The 26,657-nt window shown below is 34.0% G+C and overlaps 1 protein-coding gene across 1 annotated transcript; it reads left to right on the top strand.

Moving 5' to 3' along the window:
- Positions 1 to 349: 349 nt before the first annotated feature.
- HELRODRAFT_188646 (hypothetical protein) lies at positions 350 to 25,732 on the top strand (the record flags this gene model as incomplete). The annotated part of the gene is made up of 71 exons (XM_009021434.1): positions 350 to 524; positions 615 to 663; positions 732 to 858; positions 950 to 1,124; positions 1,212 to 1,287; positions 1,420 to 1,539; positions 1,632 to 1,757; positions 2,057 to 2,252; positions 3,063 to 3,242; positions 3,367 to 3,609; positions 3,729 to 3,921; positions 4,640 to 4,830; positions 5,828 to 6,059; positions 6,133 to 6,341; positions 6,518 to 6,609; positions 6,814 to 6,928; positions 7,003 to 7,173; positions 7,286 to 7,548; positions 7,778 to 7,979; positions 8,144 to 8,350; positions 8,478 to 8,595; positions 8,740 to 8,815; positions 8,984 to 9,106; positions 9,224 to 9,332; positions 9,460 to 9,658; positions 9,745 to 9,836; positions 10,038 to 10,129; positions 10,390 to 10,591; positions 10,675 to 10,827; positions 11,040 to 11,174; positions 11,322 to 11,409; positions 11,632 to 11,762; positions 11,887 to 12,096; positions 12,270 to 12,455; positions 12,538 to 12,699; positions 13,099 to 13,224; positions 13,388 to 13,545; positions 13,706 to 13,936; positions 14,059 to 14,125; positions 14,255 to 14,306; positions 14,500 to 14,633; positions 14,712 to 14,938; positions 15,050 to 15,256; positions 15,647 to 15,774; positions 15,928 to 16,052; positions 16,180 to 16,365; positions 16,451 to 16,618; positions 16,849 to 17,268; positions 17,552 to 17,719; positions 17,820 to 18,031; positions 18,220 to 18,427; positions 18,558 to 18,818; positions 18,925 to 19,126; positions 19,343 to 19,836; positions 19,975 to 20,217; positions 20,303 to 20,463; positions 20,533 to 20,690; positions 20,912 to 21,184; positions 21,401 to 21,492; positions 21,595 to 21,711; positions 21,953 to 22,043; positions 22,217 to 22,323; positions 22,673 to 22,816; positions 23,007 to 23,170; positions 23,253 to 23,406; positions 23,554 to 23,685; positions 23,826 to 23,954; positions 24,060 to 24,196; positions 24,268 to 24,356; positions 24,549 to 24,667; positions 24,884 to 25,732. The coding sequence occupies 71 exons, from the start codon at positions 350 to 352 to the stop codon at positions 25,178 to 25,180; spliced, it is 11,799 nt and encodes a 3,932-aa protein (XP_009019682.1). The 3' UTR covers positions 25,181 to 25,732.
- Positions 25,733 to 26,657: the final 925 nt, after the last annotated feature.

Raw genomic sequence — 26,657 nt, 5'->3', positions numbered from 1 at the left:
AATAGAATTATTTCAACATTAACATGGATAGAGATTCACGCAAAGTAATTTTTGATTATTTGTTGTTACAGTAATTACAATCTCTTAAATTGGTTTATTTGTTCATTGTTGAGACTTGAAACAGCAGCTTAGCTACCTGTTTGGTTGACTACTCATTTTTTAATTTTAATTGCATAGTGTACGACTAAAATTTTAATTTTTACAGAAAAATTGTCAGTTTGACTCAAAACATCCTTTGTTCCCTGATCTGGATGAATGCTCCACAAAAACTAAATTATATGAAGTGAATATTATTTCGTTTTAAGAAATGCGTTTTACTTTTCCAACTTATTTTTAAAAATTTCAGAAAATGTGGGAGAGGACCTTGTATCCTCCAATAATAAATGAAATGTCATGGACATTAGCGGCTCCATTTCAAACAAATGCATATTGTGCAACACCCAGCCAATCTATTGCTAGCAATTATACACCATCACTTCAGAATCCAAAAATGTCAAAATGGTTGAAGAAAAGTAGACCATCTGGTACTCAATTTTTTGCACATTTTAACACAATTTATTATCTTCATATAGTTTGATTCATTATTTTCAATTGGATTTTTTGGATTTTTTCAGTTCTAGCAAATCAAAATCGTTTTAAGAAGAATACAAAAGTACGAAAAAAGTAGGAATTGAAATTTTCAATGTAGACCATGAGATGTTAGAAAAAATATTTTTATAAAATTTTGGTAGAAGTGGTCCAGAGTTGAAGAGGCCAACAAGTCGATCAATGACTCCCATGGAACAGATGGAAGTGATCAGCGTCATGCACAAAGAACATACCAACCCACTCAATGAAATGTCTGCTAACGATAGAGAAGTTTGCATATAATATTTCATTCATTCATCTCGTGATTTTGTTTAAATAATCCATCTAAATATTCATAAAAATGAAAATGACAATAAATCAGAGGTACAGTTATTACATCACCAACATGATACCCGAAAACATGCTGGCTCCCATGCTTCCTGATCAGATGAACAATTTCAAACAACTCATCTTTCCAGTGGCGCTCAGGAGCAGGACTGCTGAGCTGGAAAAGGAAGTGCTGGAAGATTATAAAAACAGTTTGAAGATCTCTATAGGTTAATTTCATAACTTTAATTTTCATAATAACACAGGCTTAATTATTTTAAATAATTTTAATTTTGTTTTTTTAATTAATGTTACAGTAAACTACATACTGGAGGACCCAAATCAACGAACCAGACTGAATATACATGCGACTCCATGGCAATGGCCTGTCAGGTGAGTTTTTTTATTATCGTCGTTGTCGTCATCAACATCATTTATTACCATCTTATTTATAGTCTAAAGCATTAACATCATCATCTATAGCATCATCATTAATGTCGTTACCACTTTGTAATTGCGCTGCAGAGTCATTCGTGCTCCAGTTCCGTGGCATGATAAGTTGAAGTCCATCTCCCACTTCATTAAAAATCACTTGCAACTGTTGAACCCCATTATGGACAGACTGCAGCTGCTTTGGGTCAAAGAGTATGTGTGTTTGTCGTCCAGCTTCAATTTTTGTTTACATTCATTTCTGTAGAAATTACTTCATTGAAAGTGAAAACGTTTACTCTCAACAGATATTCCAACACAAAATTTATAAGCAAAGAAGGATTGTTGAACAACAATTTACCAATGCTGCCAGCAGAAATGAAGAAATACATTGAGGATTGTTGCTGGAACATGAGGGAGCAACTCAAAAAGAAGTAACCTCATCAAATTCGATTTTATATTTTGTAATATTTTTGGACCACCCTTGAAATGTTACTTGTTCATGAAAATACATCAAACATTTTATTTAATTTAAATTTTTGAGATTTTCAACTTAAATAATTTTTTTCATTAGAGGAATGTTTCATTTTCTTTCTTTTTTTAATGTTTCAAAACAATCTTTAAGTTTAACTATCGTATATGGAGTTATCTGTTTAAACTGCAGTTACAAGTTGCCTAGATGTAATTAATACACCAATACATCGCTAATAAGTTGCGACCGAATTACACGCAGCTGGGTTCCAACAGTGGCGGATATATTGATAGAGATGAGGTCGTTGTGGCAGTTCATGGTTCCGAGAACAGACGACGGATCGACTGTGAGGGTTCAAGAATTTTTTTCCTGCATTGCTGCCCTCATGTCTCTGCAACTCAGATCGCTGGTCATCAGGTCTCTGGATGAGTATTTGGCCTTCTTTGAGGATTATGCCGTAAGTTCATCTCTTGCAATTAAGTATTATCTGTGTTTATAAGACTACCATTGTATTCTTCATAAACCATTACAATGTCTTTTTTCAATTTTAATTATCGCTTGGTCTGACTCAATGTGTCTTAAACTTAATTTTTCTATGTTTTAATTAATTTGTTTTAATAAATCTAAACACTATTACTATTCCTTCTATTATCTTATTTTACCTGATTCTTATAAAATTCGTAGTCTAGGCTTTATCATTGAATCTAGCATGTCTCTTTCTTTTCAGATTAATAGTATTGCTAGAAGTTCTTATTTTCATCTATGTGGAATTGTGGAATGAAAAAATATTTGCCTTTTCTTGACGATCCTACTCTTCTTATTCTTGTTATTTCGTTAGTCTTATCTAGGATTGATTATTGTAACTCGCTCTACTATGGTCTACCTGATTCTACACTCTATCTTTTGAGTAAAGTTTTCAACTCTGCCGCTCGTCTGGTTGCTCGTGCCCCTTTCTTTTTTCATATATCTCCACATCTTGTTCTCTTGCATTGGCTGCCTATAAAATATAGAAATGTATAAGTCTCAATTGAAATTATTTCCTAAGTGCGTATCAGATATATTAATTAAACCTAAACGCTCCGGTCCACGATCGTCTTCTTGTTCTCACTTCTTTTTAACTCGTGTTAAACACTCTTATGCTGAATCTGCGTTAGTTTTTTCTGGTCTTTTTTTCTGGAAGTTAATTGGTTTATTAGCTCTCAAATGAATTGGTTATTAATATTTTAATTCTGTAATTCTGTTCTGCCATTTTGTTTGCGCCTTGTAGGCAGGAAATGATTTTCAGCCACCTTTCAACGATTCCATGTTCCTCATGAAGTCGTGTTTGTTGTTCAAGATTCGCGTGCAAGATCTACAGATTGAATTCTATCCATTGTTTGATGAGGTTGAGGAAAATATCATTGCATCTATCAGGGAGATTATCTACTGCGCCGAGGGCATACCCAGAGTTTGATTTTTTTTGTTTTATTGAAAAACGGTTACTTGAAAAAAATAAAATACGATAAGATTTTAAAAATTTTGATAATAAATTGTTGTGTGAGTTTGTAACAAAAAACGAAAACTCTCGCCAGGTGGACCACAAATTGTTCCCAGATCTCAACTATCTATCCATGACGATTAAATCAATCAAATTTAAGGAATCGATTGTTACAAGATACGTTGAAAAAGCTGTCAGCATATTTCGGAAGAACACCCTTGGTCCCAAGTTATACATAGCAGAATATACAAAATATTTGGAACTTGTGGGGGATCAAGCCAAAAATGAAATAAGATCCTTCACTAACCAGCCTCAATCACTTGAAAAGTTTAACGAGGTTCTCTTCAGTTTCTTTCTAAGGCAGATTTTTAAAATTTTCAAGTTAACAAAGCAGATGAATCAATTTTTCCTCATGATGTCATCCTATCAATTAAACTTATTCTCAATTATCGTTAGAAACTACAAAACATCCAAAACTTAAAGAACGAGTTGGCGTCACTGAGAGTAACAGTGCCAATGAATTTGGTGTGTCTCGATTGCTTTGACATCAATGATATCTTCTTCAAGAAAACGAACGCACTGCAAGAACATCTGCTGCAATTTCTTGTCGACGAGAACAGAGAGACCAATAAGAGGCATCTAACTTTTTGTTTCTTTTATTATTTTTATTTGCTTAATTAATTTCATCACACAGTTTTTAATTTATTTCAATTGAATTTATTTAGTTCTTGAGTTATTTTGAATCTAGGTTAAAGTTTTTTTTTGTAGAATGTTTGTTCAAACTTTTATTAAGACCAATTTTTAAAATTTTTGCCAATGTATTATATGATTCAATGAGAAGACATTTTTTTGATTGAATGAAAAATTTTAAAAGTATATGCAAGAGTTATGAAGAGATGTCTGACAAGGTCACTCAAATACCAGAAACCACTGAGGATCTTGTTAACTCCCTCAAATACTTCAGAACCGTTTGCATTTTGCTCATTTGTTCAGTCTCTACGATTTGCTTTAAAAATTTCTGAATATTATTATAATTAATTAATTAATTAATTAATTGCTGCAAATGCAAATTGATTCTTCGAATAAAATAGTTCATTTTGCCGTGTCCTGCAATTTTCAATATTTTCAGTGCCAAGATATAACATTGTACAAACTGAAGGAGCAAATAGGAGAAGCCTCTCAACGGATAATGTTCCTTCTTGAAAACACCATATTATTAGGTCTCGTTTACCATTCATCTTGTCATGAGCTTTCGCTCGAATAACTCATATTTTACGTTTCACGTTATTTCATTGTACTTTAAAATACTTTGAACTTAAATTTTAGGATCTTTTGAAAATTGTTAATAAAAATATTTTCTGTTGAAGTCGAAGATCTGAAGTTGCATTGCAGCCTGTTTAACTGGCCGGACAACATTGTTATCACACTGGACAACGCGCAAACCATGTTAAACATCTACAGAGATAAGTGTGAGGAAAGGCTGCAGAAGCAGGTTGAAGACTTCCGACAAAAACTTAACGACATCAATAAAGAAATTGAAACATTTAGGAAGAAGGAGGTTTTCAAAATCTCAATTAATAATTTTATCTTATCATTTTTAAATACTATTTTTATTTGATGAAAATATTTTGAAATAAATATAGATATAACACGTTAACAATAATGTGTTTTGACGTAACATATATCTTATTCATAATACACCTTAAACTTATATTTTCATGTTTATTTGTCCTAACACGCTAACAGAAAATGGTTGGTTTGTATTTTTTTATGTAGCAAATGTTTTAGGCTCTCAAATGAGAATTGTTAATATTCAAGAAGTTAATATTTTTTTTTAAAACACACCACCGACCTGCAGAGAATGATGGTTAGGGTTTCTACTAAATTGTTAACGTCACAAAATCTAATATTGCTATTTTTTGTATCCGCTAGTACTATACATGTTATTTGCTGTATATAATGCATTACAATGTTCCTTTTTTCCATATTTAACTTAAAATTTAGTGAAATATTATTTTTTCCAATATATAGAGATAAATGAAATGAATAAATAACTGTAAATTTGTGAACGTTATAGACAAGTGTAGTAGTTAGTACATAAAGTAGCCTGTTTTGGTCACTAGTAAACTTTTGGAGTGCAATTCTCACCTGGTTTTTGTGTGTCTCGTCTATTTTTAGTCATTTTTATTTACCTAGTTTATTTTATGTTTTTTTGTTCAAACATTTGAATTATTGGTATTATTATTCAATATGCGTTTTGCGTGTTTTTTTTATTAGTAATTTATTCCATTCACTTATTGCGTGTGATTGGCCACGAAGTTATTTTTTGTTGGGCTTGCCCAGTTTTCTACATATTTTGTTTTATCTTTTTGACATAACTCATGGGGTTCAGTCGAGTGTGTGTTTTTATGTTTTCAGTGTTTTCAGTGTTATTTATATTCCTACATCAACTACTTGATTTATTATTTCAAATGTGTGCTGTTAAAAAAAAGTATCTCTACGTAACATCGTCTATTTAATATTGTTACTTTTATCACATCGTACGACATCACCAGATAACAAGTCTTGACGAGATGAAGATCAATGTAGACATATTGACTCGCATCACGGATAATCTCGTTGATGCCAGAAATGAGCTGGTGGCGATCAACTTCGATGAAAGTTTGCTGGAGTGGGAGGAATCCAAGTTCCCGATACTCAATCAAATGTTTGCGGCTAAGGATCCTTATGAGAAACTTTGGAAGAATGCGCTGAACTTCACTATCAAAAGTGAAATATGGCTGAACGGTTTGAGTTTTTATTTTAAAATCTTTAAAAGTTTAGAAAAAGATTTAGTCGTTAAATTATTTTTCTTGCAAAGGTCCATTCAGGAATGTGATGGCAGATGTTGTTAACGACGAGTTAGCAGAAATGTTCAGAGTGATGCACAAGCTGACAAAAATATTTGTTGATGCTGGCCCTCGAACGGTAGCTGAACGATTTCGCAACAAGATTGAAAAATTCAAAATCAATTTACCGTTACTTAATGTTATCAGCAACCCAGGAATCAGAGAGAGGCATTGGCAGGCTGTGAGTATTTTTATTTAATTTAAAGTAGCTTATAACGTTTGCTGGAACCAATATTTTATTTTTTTTGAACACTGGTTATTTCATTTTGGTCTCGTTCCATTGAATAAACGTTTTATTTTCAGTTTTATGTTGATCTTATTATAAAAAAATTTCTGACATTATCATGTTTCATTCAGATGAGCGATATAGTAGGGTTTGACTTGAAACCTGGACCAGATGTTTCCTTGGCTCAAATGATTGACTATGGATTAATGATTTATGTTGATAAGTTGGTGAACATTTTTATTAACGGTTCCATACCATATTGTCAATCCAATGCTTTAATTGTTTTACGCATAATAATTAACTTGTTGAAATCTCATAATTCTTGAAATGCCAAATTTAAGTGAGAATTTTTGATATAGCACAAACATGTTATTGAATAATTAAAAATCTTTACACTTATATTTCCGAATTGCTTTGATCAATTCAGATTGGAAGAGATTGGAGCAGCTGCCGCAAAAGAGTACACTTTGGAAAAGAATTTGAATAAGATGGTCAGTGAGTGGCAGAACCTGCAGTTTGAGTTGGTCATGTACAGAGATACCGTTAGTTGTCTGAACTCGTTTTACGACATTGTTTAAATTTGAATATGTGTAAATTCAAATCATTCATTCTTTAGGAGGTGTACATTCTTTCTGCCATTGATGATATCCAGCTGTTGCTGGATGACCACATCATCAAGGCGCAGACGATGAAAGGATCTTCGTTCATTAAACCACTTGAAGCCGAAATCACAGATTGGGAATCTAAACTTGTATCTATGCAGAACATTCTAGATAATTGGCTAAAGGTTGGTTAATACATTTATTTAGATTTGCTTTCAAATGAGAAAAATTTTAGCTGTTTTATTTTACTCGTTAATTGATTTGTGTTAAACAAATTATTTATTAATATATCGTCAGTGCCAAGCTACTTGGTTGTACTTAGAGCCCATATTCAGTTCTGAAGACATAATGGCTCAAATGCCAGAGGAAGGCCAGAAGTTTGCCATAGTAGATGGCATATGGAAGGAGGTTATGTATGGAGCTGCGAAGGACAAGAGATGCTTGGTGGCCACCGGTCAGCCCAACATGCTGAAGAAGTTGATTGAGGCCAATGCGTTGTTGGAAGATGTTCAGAAAGGTCTGAATAATTATCTAGAGAAGAAGAGATTGTTCTTCCCAAGGTTAGTTTTTAATGATTATCTTGACTTAATCTTTTATAATTCTAATAAGGTTAAAGTTAACGCGCCAGCATTTGTAATTTAATAATTACATTTTTAGTTATTCAATTTTTTCACAATTTGAGAAACTTGTTTTTTTTAAATTTCTTTCAGACCAAATTATTTCAACTCCCTATACATTTTAAAATCTAAATAATTAACAATCTCAATTTGTACCGACGACGTTTCAAAGATTTTTCTTCTTATCGAACGACGAATTGTTGGAGATTTTGTCAGAAACAAAGGATCCAACGCGAGTTCAGCCGCACCTGAAAAAATGTTTTGAAGGAATCGCCAAGTTGGAATTCAACCAAGATCTAGAGATTCTTGAGATGGTGTCTTCTGAGAACGAATCTGTCAGCTTCTATCAGAAAATATCCACTGCAAAGGCCAAGGTTTGGTCATCGTAACTTTGATGCTTACTTTTTTTCATGAGATAATTTTTCAATTTTTATTTTATTTAACGATGATGAACAAATTTTCACTTTTCAATTTCTAAAAAAATATCTGCTTTTTCTTATTACACTGTGAATTTGATATTCTTAAAAATTTACGCCAGGGTATGGTGGAGAAGTGGTTGCTTCAGGTGGAGGAAGTGATGGTGAACAGCGTGAAGAAGGTGGTTGGTGAGGCGTTCGACGCTTATGCTTCAACACCACGAAAAGAGTGGGTGGTTGAGTGGCCAGGGCAAGTGGTCATCTGCGTTGGGTCAGCCTATTGGACCATGGAAGTCAGCAATTCATTCAAAGGCCCGCAAGGATTGACTGTTAGTTATACCAAAATAATGACCAAGACAATTACGCCACTAATGATCGTTCCATCGTTTGTTGATGTGTATTATAATAAATGTATATTCTGTGTATGTCAGTTGACACTATGATTTTGTTTTTCAGGCGTATGCTAAACAGTGCAACAGACAGATTGAGGAAATAGTAGAGTTGGTGAGAGGAAATGTGATAACGACAGGAACCAGGATAACGTTGGGGGCTCTCATTGTGATTGATGTACACGGTATGGATAGAGTGTTTGTCGCTAATCTTGTACCTAATGTCGATGGAGTTTGCTGAGAATGATTCTTTGTTTAGCGGATCGAATTGTTTAGCTAGCAGTATCGTATACATTTAACTTATATGGAAATTACTAAATTAAAAACAGCTCGTGACGTTGTTCTCAATCTCATTGAAAAGAAGATACACAGTTATCATGATTTCAACTGGCTGAGTCAACTCAGGTCTGATTACTGCTTCAATGTCCGTCTATCTGTTTAAATAAATTATTTTATTAATTGTTACTATATCAAAGTTTTCAAACATTCGGACGATTGATACTGCAACTGCAACAAAAGTTAAATATTTAAATTTCTATTCTTATCTCAAAAGTAGTTTGCCTAACGATGCAGATATTATTGGGACAAAAAGGAGTTGTACGTGCAGATGATAACGACGAACCTGGTCTATGGTTACGAATATCTGGGCAACACATCGAGACTCGTCATCACTCCACTGACGGACAGATGTTACAGGTAGGTCTGATCACATTTCATTAAATTACATCTATTTCTGTTTATGTCTACCAGCATTGTTTAACTTACGTTCATCCACTTGTTGCAATAACACAACAACCACTATTTTCAATTGAGAACATTGATGGGGGCGTTGAAGTTGAACCTCGGAGGAGCACCTGAGGGACCTGCAGGTACTGGAAAGACTGAAACTTCCAAAGACCTTGCCAAAGCTGTTGCTAAGCAGGTTGCACATACATATATTCATAACTTTTTTAATAGGTACAAGTTGTTATCTTTGATCTAATTATATATTGTTGGTAATCTTATTGTGAAAGTAATAAATAATTGAATTATGGATGTTTACTTTGAAGTGTGTGGTCTTCAACTGTTCTGACGGGTTAGATTACAAAGCAATGGGAAAGTTTTTCAAAGGACTGGCGCAGTCAGGAGCCTGGGCTTGTTTTGATGAGTTCAACAGGATTGAAGTTGAAGTACTTAGTGTTGTGGCACAACAGATTCACTGCATTCAAACAGCCATTGCCCAAAATGTTAAGAGATTTTTATTCGAAGGTAAGTCTCAAAATTGATTGATGGTGACGGTGATTTTAATTCATTACTATCTTCTTTGAGACTACTACTTGATACGTTTGCATTAGGAACTGACTTGATGTTGAATAACACTTGCGCCATCTTCATCACCATGAATCCCGGGTATGCAGGCAGACAAGAACTTCCTGATAACTTGAAAGTAACACATATTTCAACCCGTTTCTCACGAAAGTGCTCTAATATAAACATGTTTAATTTTTCTATCGGCAGCTTTATATATTATATGTTATATATTATTAATTCTTATTAGTATAAGCTTTAATGTGTGAGGATTTTTTATTGATTACAAATGTTCCATTATAAATTTTTAAAATATTGATATCAAATAACTTGACTGAAGGTTCTGTTTAGAACAGTTGCAATGATGGTGCCAGACTATGCGCTCATAGGCGAGATTTCTTTGTACTCCATGGGATTCGTCAATGCAAGAGGGTATGCTGTTAATACGTTTAAAAGTTAAATCCGTTAATTGAAAACGTTAAAAAATTATTAGCATGTTCTTGACGGTATGTGATGTGTTTAAAAATATATAACTACGTTGTGGCAAGATTAGACAAAATTGTTTTAGATCAAAATTTTATATTAATTTTATGGGTATGGAGCTCCTCACTTTGTCTACACAACAAATTGATTGTAAATGTTTAAATGCCGCTGTATATCTTTATCTGCGTTAAATTTTTCAACAATTTCAGATTGGCTCAGAAGATAGTGGCAACATATAAGCTGTGCTCGGAGCAGTTGTCATCCCAGCACCACTACGATTACGGAATGCGAGCCGTCAAATCCGTTTTAACGGCAGCTGGTAACTTGAAGTTGAAGTACCCGGACCACAATGAGAGTGTTGTTTTATTGAAGGCACTCATGGACGTCAACCTACCCAAGTTCCTCGCTCAGGTACGTTACAAGTTGCAACGTTATACGTGCCGTTGTGTGCAGTAGAAAGTTGGCTATTAAAATCTGGACTTAATACTCGTTAGGACATTCCATTGTTTGAGGGGATCATTGCCGATTTGTTTCCAGGAGTGAAGGCCACCCACCCTGATTTTGATGACTTTTTCACCGCCGTTAAGAACAGGATTGCTTCAAACGAACTTCAACCCGTGCCATGGTTTATCAGCAAAATTACTCAGGTCCGTTTGTTATTGATTCGTCGCAATCTGTTATAGTTTTTTTTTATGAAACTTTTGTTTCGAATTTTATGTTTATTAAAATATTATTTTTTGAAACTGTTTTTTAAGAAGAAAATTTTTAATTTTAAATTTATATGGAAAGTTAAAAAACAAGTTTGATTAAAGCATATTATTTAACGCTGTAAATTAAATATAAAGCGACATGTTTTTAGATATACGAGATGATATTGGTTCGACACGGTCTGATGATCGTTGGAGAACCAATGGGAGGCAAAACAAAGGCCTACCAAGTGCTGGCTGGTGCCCTCACTGACCTCTCCCTGATGGACCCACCCCTCGAGAACCAGGTCGAATTTGTGTTGTTGCATACCTCCGATTGTATGTACGACTGATTCCTATATGATGAATATAATTGTTTGCTTAAATTATGAACTTGAGTAGTCTGATATTTTGCAGTACAACTAAAGTGAAATTGAGATTTAAATTTTTTTTAGGTGTTTTACAAAATAATCAATCCCAAAGCAATAACCATGGGACAGTTGTATGGACAGTTTGATCTTGTTTCTCATGAATGGACTGATGGTCAGCATTCTATTTATTACTTCCAAATTAAAATACCTTAGTTGTTGATGGTTTTAAAGCTCATGTTTTAATCGTTCAGATAGTTTTTAGGTGAACCCATTTTTGGATGCTACAGTGCAACAATTTTTGGGAACAGTTTTGATTGAATGTTTTTTTAAACATGCGTTCATTTCACGTTTTACTTGTAGTATATATCACTGAACGCCATCAAATAAATTGTAGGAGTGTTAGCTACGACATTCAGGAAATATGCCATAAACACATTGGAAGATAGGAAGTGGATTGTGTTCGATGGACCTGTTGATGCCGTTTGGATCGAAAATATGAACACCGTGCTGGACGACAATAAAAAGGTTAACAAAAAAAAATTGCGTCTTTTTTCATCTTACTTTCAGTGTGCAGTTAATTCATTGTGGCGTATTTCAAAGTAAAACTGGGAACTATTAATCTCATCGGTTTTTTTATTCAATTTCACAGTTGTGTTTGATGAGTGGTGAGATAATTCAAATGTCGGTAAACATGAACATGATATTCGAGCCGGCTGACTTGGAGCAGGCATCGCCAGCCACAGTCAGTCGGTGTGGGATGATTTATTTGGAGCCACTGCAGCTCGGTTGGATGCCTTTCAAAGATTCCTACCTGGAACATGTCTTCCCTAAAGCGGCTGAAGCTGACCACGTCCAACAAGTCTGTTGTGGTGATGAGGATGTCGAAAATATTTAGCTGACGGTGTTGAGTGGGTGGTTTTAATGTTTTCTCAACGTTATCAGTGTTTGTTGAAGAGGTGAATGAGTTATGATAGTTGATATAATTTCATTCAAACGTGTTTTTTTTACGAAGTAATTAATTTAAATTTCCAGGTGTCCGATATGTTTGATTGGTTGGTGCAACCCTGTCTAGACTTCATAAAATCTGACTGCAAGGTGTTGTTGAGTACTTCTCCCATCCACCTGGTATTCACGTTCATCAGGTTGTTCCATTCCCTCCTCGACGAGATCATACAAGAGTACAAGAACCCAACCAACATGACACTCACAAGCGCTCAGGTAACTTCCAACTCTCTCACCAACTTCCATTTATTATTTCCGTTCATTATCAGTTGAGTTGTTATGGTTTAATGCATTTCAGATAACATTGTGGCTGCAAGGTTTGTTTCAATTCGCTCTGGTTTGGTCAATCGGCAGTACAGTGTCAGGTGATTCTCGGAAAAAGTTTGATGCCTTCTTCAGAAATCTCGTTTACGGGTTAAATGCCAAGTGTCCTAAACCTAAAAGCTCTAAAATTTCTAGGGTGAGCTTTTGGCATTTATTTATTTAATTATATATTTTTTTATGATGCTTATTTTAAATAAAGCTATCAATTAATGAATTACTTTTTTATACAATTTGAGAAATAAGTTATGGAAATTGTGGCATAGATAAATAGATAGTAGGCACCAGTAACTAAAAATTAATCGTGCCTTGTGCTTTAAAAAACTTTTCATTGTTTCCTTCAAATTAGTCTAAATTACAGCTGCCAGATTTTATATTAAATTTCTTATAAATGTTTTGTGACTATCCCGCTTACTCCGAAACGCTTGACAGCTGCAATATTGTTCTGAATGATGTCATTTTTAGAGTTCATTTCAAGAGAATGAGTTTGTTTTCGCAGTATAATTGCTAGGACGATGATCATCGATGAAATTTACAGAACAATTCCTTCCCCGAACGTGGCCTGGTGTATGATTTTTGTTTTGAGAAGAAAGCAAGTGGAATCTGGGTGGAGTGGATTGAAAAGTTGGACAAAATCAACGTCAGCTTTCCCTCCAATGCCAAAGTATTTATTACTAACTTGAAATTATTCAAGTTTTTGTTTATTTAAAATTATGGAGACTCGCAAATATTGAACCTTTTTATCATGCATAGTTTATAGAAACAACCAAAATAATTTCAAAATGCAATTTCCATAATCACTTTATATTGTTCTTTAAATTGTCCAGATCAGTGACCTAATCATACCAACGCGTGAAACGGCGCGTCAGTTCTTCTTCTTGAACACCTACGTGCTTCATAACATTCCCCTCTTGTTCGTTGGACCCACAGGAACAGGAAAGTCTGTCATAACCATCGACTACATCTTTAATCTCTCCAAAGAATCGTGAGCCATTTGTTGTTTTCATTCAATTTTTATGGTATGAATTAATATTTCGGACGAATCATCAGCGATTTGTCACTTTTTTGAACTTTTTAAAACGATCACAATACTATTTTAATATTAGCAAGAGATTTAAACGTATTTGTTTAAATAATTGGAACAGCTTCATAAAGAACATGATCAACTTCTCAGCTCGGACGTCAGCCAATCAGACGCAGGACATCATAATGGGCAAGTTGGATAGACGAAGGAAGGGTTTGTACGGTCCACCTGTTGGCAAGAAATGCATCGTGTTTGTTGACGACCTGAACATGCCAGCCAAAGAAAAATATGGGGCACAACCACCAATCGAGTTGCTCAGGCTAGTTGGGCTAAAATGTTTGCTTCTAGTGTGGTTTAATTGGGTAAAATTTTAAATTTATTTGTATAACATTTGTTCTATAATTTATTATTATTAAATTGAAGTGTTTCTGATGACGATTATATGAAAAAAGTGAATTGTTTTTGTCTTTTTAGGCAGTGGATTGACCATGGTCACTGGTATAACAAGAAGGACACCTCCAAGCTTTTCCTTGCCGATATGGTTAGTTTTACGGTGCTGCTGGGTGCTGTAATTGTTGGAATAAGAAAAAAGATGATTATTGTTTTAAGGAGGATTTGATAAATGATGGTAATAGTGAGTAGTAACATGTTATGTACAAATAATCGGCAGTTGTTTCTGGGAGCCATGGGTCCACCAGGCGGGGGTAGGAATGACATCACAGGTGTGCCAACATTCATTTTAATTTTTCATTTAAATTTGGATATAGTTAATTTTTAATGTCTCTAGGTATTAATTTTATTTTCAATTTATGCTGCTTTTTTCAAATTATATACCTATGAATTGGTTTAATATAATTGTCAGAGTTCGGTTGCGCGAAGAAAAACTTTAAATGTTTTCTTTCGTGAAACATTCAGGTAGATTTACGCGACATTTGCAACTGATGTCCATTGATGAGTTCGATGATAGCACGTTGATTAAAATCTTCTCGACAATTATTGATTGGCACTTTTCTAAAGGTTTCGACGTCATATTTCTTCATCAGGGCAAGGTTGTCATGTTATTTCACTTTTTGTTTGTAATAATTTGATGAAAGTTTGTGCAATATAACGAATTAAATGACTACAAGGCTCTTGTACAAGCAACATTAAAAGTATACAAAGATTTGTTTTATGGCTTCCTACCGACACCTACAAAGAGCCACTACATTTTCAATTTGAGAGATTTTTTCAGAGTCATCAGCGGCGTCATCTTGGTTTCTCAGCAGAAGTTGACAGACGTCGAAAAGCTCATCAGACTCTGGTTTCACGAGGTCTACAGGGTCTTTAGTGATAGGTTGATTGAAAGTGCTGACAGGTGAGGATCACTCTATTACATTCAGCACATTGTTTCATGGCTAAATTTTTACCAGTATTCAACATAAAAATTATACTTTATGAACTAACAAGTTTTTTTAATTTTTCGTAGCTCTCGCTTCTTTTCGATCGTCGTTGAGGCGTGCAGCACGCACTTCAAGGTGAACATCGACAAGTTGTTCAGTCACCTGACGAACGGCACGCGTCTGCAAGAGAACCACGTGCGAAGTTTGTTCTTCGGCGATTACCTGCTGCCCGATGCAGAAAAGATTTATGACGAAATACTGGACATTGATGAATTGTTCAGGGTCATGAATAGGTCAGTCCGTTTATAGATGCTACATGATTATGAATAATGAGTGAGTGAGTGAGTGAGTGAGTGACTGAATGAATGAATGAATGAATGAATGAATGAATAAATGAATGAATGAATGAGTGAATGAATGAATGAGTGAATGAATGAATGAGTGAGTGAATGAATGAATAAATAAATAAATGCATTTTAAATATAAAAATTTTGACTTTTTGATGTTGAATAACGAACGGTTGAATAAATTAAAAGTTTCCATCCTAATGTTTAGAATTTCCAGTTTATTTTGATGTAATTTTATAAAAATAAATTTTAATTAGTTTAATAACATGATGATAATTTAGCTAAACCGTTTATCATTTTGTCATTCAATAATGAAACCTTTTTCTTCTCAAACAGTTACTTGGAAGATTACAACGCTGTAAGCAGGGCACCGATGAGATTGGTCATGTTTCGGTTTGCGATTGAGCACATATCAAGGGTCAGCAGGGTACTGAAGCAAGAGAAGGGGCACGTTCTACTAGTTGGTCAGTTCGTTCGTTCGTTTATTTGTTCGTTTGTTTTTTTGTTAGCTCGAACGATCATAAATAAGGATTAAGATGTTATAGGAGTATCATTAAGCTCCTTCTGAAGATGTTGCTAATGCATTCGACATTTGTACGAACCTCTGCACACCTCAGGTATCGGCGGCAGTGGGAAGATGAGTGTGACGAAACTTGCGACCTTCATGGCCGATTGTGAGTTGTTTCGAGTTGAAATCACAAAAAATTACGGCACCAACGAATGGAGGGATGACCTTAAAAAGGTGGATAAATATTGACCGTAGTTCGATGCTTTAACAAAAATTTGTATTCTTAAAGTAACAAATAAAAGTATGTTAATTTCAAAATGAAGGCAATCCTTTTTAAATCCGATATGAAATAAATTGCCAGCTACTGTTGAAAGCCGGCTTAGAAGGAAGGTACTGTTGTTTTCTGTTCAGTGACGGTCAGATAAGAGATGAAGGTTTTATGGAAGACATCAGCATGATACTAAATTCAGGCGATGTTCCAAATTTATTTGGGGCGGATGAAAAATCAGAAATTGTCGAAAAAATTCAAAACGTTGCTAAAAATGAGGTTTTACCATATTACACATTTATTCGTTTCTCTTCCCAGTTTTATTATAGATGAATTTATTATTGATTTTCTTATTGTCAACCAGGGGAAAACAATAGAAGTGAACCCGCTGGCTCTCTTCAACTTCTTCACAGACCGAGTGAAACAGAACCTGCACATAGCGCTGACCATGAGTCCCATCGGTGATGCCTTCAGGAACAGGCTTCGTATGTTTCCATCTCTCATCAACTGCTGCACCATTGACTGGTTCCATGTTCGTTCCATTTTTTGTTAACACATAATTTTTCAGCCTTAGCTCATTTTAATATTATATTATTTATTCACAATGACTAAGTTTTTCATTTTTATTTTTAAAATATTCGCGTTTATTATTTGTCTTTAATTTGGTTCATAACTGTGCTTGTGTGCATTGAACTTTACTTTTGAAACTAAAATTTTATTTAGTTTGAAACGTTCACTGAACAATTTTGTTTGTTCTTGCAGTCGTGGCCAGATGATGCTCTGGAGATGGTTGCCAACAAGTTTTTTGAAGACTTGCACCTCGATGAAGCAATCCACAAAGAAACTGTTATCATGTGCAAACATTTCCATCTCAGTGTCATAGAATTATCTACAATGTTCTACAACGAACTGCGACGTCACAACTACGTCACCCCGACGTCATATTTGGAGTTGATATTAACTTTTAAGAAGTTATTAAATGAGAAAAGAGAGAGCATAACTACATTGCAGATGAGGTACAAAACTGGTTTGGAGAAATTGCAGTTTGCAGCCTCCCAAGTGACCGTCATGCAGATGGAACTGACCAACTTGCATCCACAACTTCTTAGGACGAGCACCGAGACTGAGGAGCTGATGATTAAAATTGAACAGGACACTGTAGAAGTGGAAGCCAAGAAAGAGGTTTATATGTTCGTTTATTATTTGTTCGTTTGTATGTTCATTTATCATTTGTTCGTTTGTATGTTCGTTTATCATTTGTTCGTTTGTATGTTGAATATTATCGTTATTGTTTATATTCATAATTATGCAATCTGCTTTTTGAGTCTTTTGTGGCAAATTTACAGGTATTTGAACGCTTCGATTTTAACAATAATTTATGTTTGATAGTTTAATTAAAAAATAATTGAATTTTAATTATCAATAACAAAATCTTTTTTTTAGTTATTAAAATTATTGTATTTAGGTTGTTGCAGCCGACGAAGCTGTGGCTAATGAAGCAGCCGCCAGAGCGCAGAGTATCAAGGATGAATGTGAGAATGATTTGGCGGAGGCCATCCCAGCTTTGGAGTCTGCAATTTCAGCTCTCAATACTTTGAAACCAAGTGACATCACAGAAGTTAAAACAATGAAGGTTTTCAAAGTTACTTGTTTCAAGTTTTTTTGTTTTAATTTATTGTTTTAATAATTGCTTGAATAATACATTTTTGCATTATTGTTTTCTTTGCTCGTAGAATCCGCCCGGCGTGGTAAAGTTGGTGATGGAGGCAGTGTGCATCATGCTAAATATCAAACCGGATCGCAAACCAGATGGCAGTGGAAAAATGTTTGATGACTACTGGAGTGCTTCACAGAAACTTCTTGGCGACATGAAATTTCTTGATAAATTGAAACAATACGATAAAGATAACATTCCTCCTCCTGTAATCAAGAAGATAAGAGAAAAGTAAACACAGATGTCGATTTTATGCTTGCTAATCAATTATAAATGTGCTTTACCGACTAAAACAGATCTATCTTTAACTTTTTTCTATTTCTTGAGGATCTCGCTTTATCGATAAATAAGTTGTTTTTAAATATTAAGCTTAGGGGGTAAATATTTGTTTACAAGTGTTGTGACAATCTTTTCCTCAGATTTATACCTAGCTCAGATTTTGAACCATCGATAGTGAAGAACGCTTCGAAGGCGTGTGAAGGACTGTGCAAGTGGGTGAGGGCCATCGACGTTTACGACAGGGTCATCAAAATTGTGGCGCCAAAAAAAATCAAGCTGGCCGATGCTGAAAATGAACTGGCTCTTCAGATGTCCAAGTTGAATTTGAAACGAGACCAGTTGAAGCAGGTGGTCCTTGTTTATTTTTTTAGCTTCTATAAAAGAAAAAAATTTCTGTTTACGTATTTAACTCGAATATTTTTTGAATTATGAAATTACTTTTGTTTTTTTTAATAAACTTCTGAATTCAACTAATAAGGTAGCCGACAAGTTACAGATGTTGAATGACGAGTTTGAAAAAATGACTCAAAAGAAGAAAGAGTTAGAAGAGAACATTGAGATTTGTTCGAAGAAGTTAGACAGGGCGGAGAAGTTGATAGGAGGATTAGGAGGAGAGAAAACAAGATGGACCATCAACGAGATGAAGTTGTCTGAGCAGCTGTTCAATGTTATTGGAGATGTACTTCTAAGTGCTGCTCTTGTCGCGTACATGGGGGCATTCACTTTTAATTACAGACAGGTTCACTATTTTTTTCTACCTTTAATACTTTCTAAATTGACATTGCAACACTATTTTGATTTGAAACAAATTGCATTTGTCATTAATATAATTAAATTTTTTACAGTCTTGCATAAAACAATGGCATGAAATGTGCTTGGCTCGAAACATTCCATGTTCAGCGAACTACTCCCTGATGGTCACCTTGGGAGACCCCATCACCATCAGGGCGTGGCAAATAGCTGGCCTGCCTGTCGATAGTTTCAGTATTGAGAATGGCATCATTGTATCGAACTCAAGAAGGTGGCCTCTTATGATTGATCCGCAAGGTCCGTTTGATAATTCACGAAAATATTACGTAGTTTGATAATTTTACTTTTTTAACTAATAAAATGTTTAATTAAAACAACTTTTAAAACTTTTAAAGCTATATACGTTTTAATTATATTTTTTAACTGAAAATGATTTTAAGGGTTAAGGTAATGGAAGATGATTTCGACGATATATAAGTGTTATGATCTGTAAAACTTTTTAAAACTCTCTAGCCCAGGCAAACAAGTGGGTCAAAAAGATGGAAGCTGAAAATAAAATAGCAGTGATTAAGTTATCAGACAGTAGTTACATTCGACAGCTTGAAAATGCACTGCAGTTTGGCTTTCCAGTGCTAATGGAAAGTATAGGGGAAGAATTGGATGCCATGTTGGAGCCAATTTTACAAAAATCAATTTTCAGACAGCAGGGAGTTGATTATATAAAATTTGGAGATAATGTCATTGAATATTCATTTAATTTCCGTTTCTACATGACAACTCGTCTGAGAAATCCTCACTACCTGCCCGAAGTCTCTGTGAAGGTCTGCCTGCTGAACTTCATGATCACCCCGCAAGGGCTTGAAGATCAGCTGCTGGGCATTGTGGCTGCTACTGAAAAACCTGATTTGGAAGAAAAGAAAAATGAACTGATACTGGCAAGTGCATCCAACAAAAAGAAGTTACAGGAAATTGAAGATAAAATTTTGCAAGTGTTGTCGATGTCACAGGTTCATTAACTTGATGTTAATTATTGTATGCGTATATGAGATAATTTATTAAATAAAAATAATTAACCTTTGTGAAAGCATTTTTATTTACTATTAATTTTGGAAAGTTTTAAATAACGTAATTGTTTTATCATTCAGGGCAATATTTTGGAAGATGAGACGGCCATTGAAATTCTGTCATCATCCAAAGTGTTGTCCGAAGAAATATCCGCCAAGCAAGAAATTGCCACATTGACTGAAGAAGAAATAGATGGCACTAGAAATGGATACCAACCGATTGCTGTACATTCGTCCATTCTGTTCTTCTGTATATCCGATCTTGCAAATATCGAGCCTATGTACCAATATTCACTGACATGGTTCATTAACCTTTATCTCAACGTTGGTTTCAAATTTTGTGCCATCAGATAGCGTTGGTGTTGCTGTATTTTATGATGATTTTAATTTTTAAAAACCCTTGACACAGTCCATCTATAAAAGCGAACAGTCTGAAATGTTGGAGCAAAGATTGGAAAATTTAAAACAACATTTTACCTATTCCATTTACAAAAATGTCTGCAGATCACTCTTTGAGAAAGACAAACTTCTCTTTTCAGTAATTTTAACGGTGGGCATACTTAAAGGAAGGTCTGCTTCAGTTTGTGGAATACTTTATATTCCATATTTTAATATCTTACGATAAAATTGTTTCCTAAGGAACGAGGTGGATGACAGTCTGTGGAGGTTCCTGTTAACAGGTGGGGTTGCTCTAAATAATCCTAATCCCAATTCTTTCTCTAAATGGCTCAGTGACAAATCTTGGTCGGAAATTGTCAGATTGTCAGATCATGAATATTTTCCAAATTTTATGAAAAGTAATAATTGAAACATAAAACTTAATAACAACTATTTTTTTAGATTTTCTATTTATTTTTTTACGTTTTAATAAACAATATGTCAGAGTTCAAATAAAAATTGTAACGAAATTGTTTTTTTTATAGAAAATCATATTTAAATTTTATAGAAAATTATATTTAAATTTTATAGAATATCATATTTTAATATTCCAACATTTATTTAAATGTTTTATCATCAGACTTTGTGGAATCAGTGCAGACTTGGAAGATTTTATATGATTCTCCTGCCCCGCACCTCATGAAATTTCCGGAGCCCTATTCGGTTCACGTCAACAACATGCAGTCACTCGTTCTTCTGCGGGTCCTCAGGCCAGACAAGATGGTGCCCGCCCTACAAAACTTCATCAAAGCGAATCTCGGCCAACAGTACATCGAGCCTCCCACATTCGATCTCGATGGATCATTTTCCGATTCAAACTGCTGCACTCCGCTCATTTTCATTTTATCCCCTGGTTAGATTATTCTATTCGTAATTTTTTCATTTATTTTAAACTTTATTTTACTGTTATGCTTGTCTCCTTGGTTAGATTATTTTAATAATATTTGTTTTTAATATTTATTTTAAACATTGTTTTACTCTTTTGCTTGCATTGTTTGAGAAATTTCACGAATATAAGAATGCGTTAATCAATACATCACGTCTGTCAACCAACCTTCAATCAACATAGGCGCTGATCCAATGGCGGCCTTGTTGAAATTTGCAGAAGACAAGGGCTTTGGCGGTCCAAAAATCCAAACAATATCTCTTGGTCAAGGACAGGTGATTTTTTTTTATTTATTTAACTTTTGTGTTATTTTGACTTGTTCAAATTCGGCTCGGTATTGACTTTTTAAGTGGTATGTCCTTACAACTGCAATACAGGGTCCGATAGCATCCAAGATGATTGATGAGGCAATAGCTACGGGCACGTGGGTTGTACTTCAGAACTGCCACCTGGCTACCAGTTGGATGCCTAGTCTTGAAAAAATATGTGAAGAGGTCTGTTCCTCTTCGCTAATTTATGTGTTTATTTTAGACATTCACGTGTGGATTTATACTTATTATAAACTGGTTTGTATGAGGTGTTACGAGAACCTTTTCTCCAGTGATAGGTTTAATTATTTGTATTGTTAATTTTTTTTTGTTTTACATGTAGCTTCGTGTAGCACGTTATGTAGATTCTTTTCGCAAAATGGAATGTAATGATGAGCGTACCTACCCATGATTACCGACCATCTAGGTGATAACGATTGAGAAGACGAAGCCGGACTTTCGTTTGTGGTTGACCAGTTATGCTACTCCAGCTTTTCCAGTCGTTATTCTGCAAAATGGTTGTATATATGTCAATAACATAATGTATGTTAATGTGTGTATAAATTCATTTCTTTTTATTTATTTGTGTTTGATTTAATTCCTGATCCTAAATTTCACATTTTAATTGTAATTTTTTGTGTATAACTTATGAATGACATTTGAAAACATGCTGACACCGAACAATGATAAGGAGTGAAGATGACTAATGAGCCTCCAAAAGGCCTGAGATCAAATTTGCTGAGGTCTTTCCTCAACGATCCCATATCTGATCCTGCATTCTTTAATGGATGCAAAACTGTTAGTTCGGTGCTTATATTTCTTGTTTATAGCAACATTAAGTTATACTTCTATTTTTGCCCATCTGTGACGTTGAATAACAAAAAATCACTTTCTCACCTTTTCATTAATTTTGTTGTTTGAATTTTTGTGAACGATGATTAACGCATTATTTTGCGTTATAGTTACCGGGTTCAAACGCTAAAGAAGATTCCCGTCTATCGGAAACCAAAAATTTACGATTCATAGTTCGTGCATATTTACGTGCCGTAACAGAATGCTTCTGAATAATGCAGAATGAGAATTACTGTTATTTGTTGAAGCGTTTTTAATGTAAAGTTGAACATTTCCCAAACACGATATCAACCAGGCCAGGCGATGGAAGAAGATGTTGTTTGGCTTGTGCTTCTTTCACGCTGTCGTACAGGAAAGAAGAAAGTTTGGACCGCTTGGTTGGAACATTCCCTACGAGTTCAATGAATCTGATTTGAGAATCAGTATGAGGCAGATGCAGGTATGTGTGCTGTCACGAGTTGGATAAGGATATAGTCATAATCTGGATGATCTTATATTCCGTGAACTGTGAATTTGTAAATGTTTTTTTTAATATGAACATTTTATTTTAAAGTTTTGATAAATTTCAATCAAAAATAAATAAATTTTTAAATATTTTGACGAAAATATACGAACCTTTGAAATTTTAGATGTTTTTGAACGATTACGAAGAACTTCCACTAACTGCTCTGACGTATCTGACTGGTGAATGCAACTACGGGGGTCGTGTCACTGATGACAAAGATAGAAGGCTGCTCACTTCAATTTTATCAATATTCTATACTAGTGAAATCGTCTTCTTTGAATCTTACAAGTAAACCCAACTCTCGTTTTTAGTTTTACTTTCATTGATGTTTTGACGACAGTGTTCATCATTGCAAATTTTTTCATTACAGGTTTTCTCCAAGTGGCTTGTACTATTCGCCACCAGAAGGCTCTTACCAAAATTACATTGAATACATCAAATCACTACCTTTGATCGCAACTCCAGAAGTTTTCGGCCTGCACGATAATGCAGATATCACTAAGGACAACAAAGAAACAGTCGAGGTTTCTAATGCGCCGCTAGTTTTATTCAATTATTTCAATTTAGAAAAATAAGTAATTTGAATTTTTTTATATTTATTTTGTTTTATTTTAGATTATGTGAATGCATTTGTTAATATGGCATAAAATAAAAGTTTTGTTTGTATGCAGTTGTTTAACAGTATTTTGCTGACGCTGCCTCGCTTGGCCACGAAAACAGGAGAAAAGAGTTCGTCAGACACCGTCTTCGACCTGGCGGGCAGTATTCTAGCGGAGGTTCCTGAGAAGTTTGACATTGAAGAAGTTAGTTGCCAACGAGTTTTGTCTTTAATTTGTCTTTTTTGTACGTTGTGTGCAGCTCGTGTATAAAAATTTGTGGAAATATTGTGAAAAGATTAACTATTTTTAACGTTATGTTGAAATGCTGAATTCTTTTGTCACAGGTGAACAATAAATATCCAGTGATCTACTCGGAATCGATGAATACAGTTTTGAGGCAGGAGCTAATAAGATACAACAAACTCGTACACGTCATACGCAAAACTCTCGTCAACCTCAGGAAAGCCATCAAGGTACTAACCATTCCTCTTTCATATTCATTTCTTTCGTAAAAATTTTTGTTGGTTTATTTTATTTTAATTTATTTGAGCAAGACCAAATAACGATGATTTTTTTAGGGATTAGTGGTCATGTCTCTGGAGCTGGACGATATATTCAACAGCATGTTAATTGGCAAGGTACCATTGGCCTGGGCCTCCAAGTCATATCCGTCCTTGAAACCTCTCGGAAGTTATATTAATGATTTGATCTTGAGGTTCACATTTCAATATATATATATATTAATTTTGATTGCATTTCTTTTTCACAATTTCGTTTCTCGGAAAGGTTAAAATTTTTCCAATCGTGGATTGACGATGGCATTCCAATTAGTTTCTGGGTCTCGGGATTTTATTTCACGCAATCCTTTTTCACCGGTTTGCTTGTCATTTCGGTTGTCATTTTAACAATTATTTATTTGCGATGGGCATTGTCAATTTTTTATATTATGTACGTATTTTAAACCGTAAATTAATTTGACTACTTGAACGGTATGTTTATAATTATTTTTAAAAATGAGATATAAAGATTTCAAAATTAACATTCAAAATATCTCAACCTCTTTCAAGGTGTATTTCAAAATTATGCTCGCAAATACCTGATTCCAATTGATATGCTGGGATACCAATATGACATGATGTACAGTGATGTGGTCAGCGAAAAACCGGAGGATGGTGCATATATATATGTTAGTCATTTCCTAGGAAAACAAATTTCTTCCTATTTTGATATGTCAAGACAATTTTCTGAATATCTAATTTTATAAATTTTTCTTGTATGCTTTTCTATTACTTTTCTTTAAGTTCAATTACTCGACCAAAAATAAATTAAAAATTATTTTCGTCATGTGAGGCAGTAGGTTACTATAATTAATACAAATGTCGACCAACAAAAACGTTGACAGGGTTTGTTCTTAGAGGGAGCCAGATTTGATAACGAGCGCATGATCCTCGCCGAATCACATCCCAAAATTTTGTTTGTTTCCATGCCCATTATCTGGCTGCGACCTGGAAAAATTGACGACTTCCTCGTGCGGCGAGTCTACAGTTGTCCTGTTTATAAGACGACGGAACGCAGGGGCACCTTGAGTACGACGGGACATTCAACTAATTTCGTACTAATGTTGGATATCCCATCTGACAAGCCTGAAAGACATTGGATTAATAGGGGAGTTGCCGCTATTTGCCAACTCGATAATTAAGATGCTGCTCTTTATTAGTAGAAATGTTAAATTTATTTGATTTTCATTAAAATTGTGCTCCGTTAAAACTTTTGCAACAGATTTTTTTTAGAGTTTTGCATGGAGCTTCTTATCTTCAAATGTTATCAATCTTTACTTGAAACTAACATTGAGTATTTAATTTATTTATGATGTAAGAAAATCATTCTGCAGATAGTTATATTTTTGACGGAGTTTTTAAAATTTCTTATAAAAATTCTTGACGATTTCGTTTGATTTTCTTTCTTTAAGCTTGTCAAATGTTTGTTTGTCTATTTTGTGATTTACTTTTCAAATTTTAATAAGAATGTTTCAAAACTTTTTTAGTTATTCATTGTTTACTTGGTAAGGTTTTTATCATTTTTCCGTTTGCCTTTTTATTGATTTAGGGTATTTTTGAAAAACGTTTTTCTTATTTAAAAAATTCATTTGAAAGTTAATTGAATATATTAATTGAATTAATTGAATATTTTATTTTGAATATTCGCATAATTTATACAAAAATATGCAATTTATTTGTCTTGAAAAATAAAACCTTCAAAAATAACTTGTTGATAGGTTGAATAAGTTATGCAATTAACCCTAAAATTTCAAATTTATTACTACTTACTCCCTATCATCAGATCTTATTATTTGTATAAAATGATTTAAACTCTGTTCGAAGAAACTCTAATAATCTTACGTTTTGATTCGTTTCCAGTTCAATTAAATGTAGCTCAAGTAGTTTGAAGTAATTTGATGACCATTTGGGAAAGTGAAAATAATAAATGTGAGTGTTGATGAGTTCGTAAAAAGAATAGAAAGAAGAATTAAAATGTATTGTAGTCATGATTGTATTTAGTTGTAGGCATTTGGCCAATAAGCTTTCCCAAATTGTTCGGTTCTTCAGAATGTTCAATTTTATTCAACGCAGAACAAAAAGAATATAAGTTTTCCCGTTAAACTCCTATGTTGAATGAAAGTCATCTTCATGAAAAGTTTAGTTCATCAATACGTAAGATAAAGAGAGTTTCTTCAGACAGAATTTAAATCATTTGATGATATGGAGTTACATTTATACAGAAGTTAAACATCATTTAACCCTGGTTTATATTTAACATTTTGAGACCCAGAACAATATGCAAAATTAACTTTTCCATTTCAAAGCAGATCTACTTCAATAAAATTATGGCGGGAAATCTTTGCGCTTTCGGTTGTTTACGATTTCGTTTTAACAATAAGTTCTTGTGAAGTTTTTTAGGTGTATTTTTATTGCAATTTTCGCTATTTTGTCATTCAGGAATATCAAAAGTTTATTTAAACTAAAAAATAATTAATAATCATTGTAGAATTATTATTTTTTGTATTTGTGTGTGTAAATCAAATCAATATTTCTCTTCAAGTTTTTTAGACAACTAACAGTTTTAATATTTAAAATTATATAATTAATAAAATAAAATAAATTGTGATTATTCAATTG

Source organism: Helobdella robusta, assembly GCF_000326865.2.
Source record: "Helobdella robusta unplaced genomic scaffold HELROscaffold_3, whole genome shotgun sequence".
NCBI lineage: Eukaryota > Metazoa > Annelida > Clitellata > Rhynchobdellida > Glossiphoniidae > Helobdella > Helobdella robusta.
Note: the sequence above shows the minus strand (reverse complement) of the source record. Positions and strands in the feature narration are given on the sequence as shown.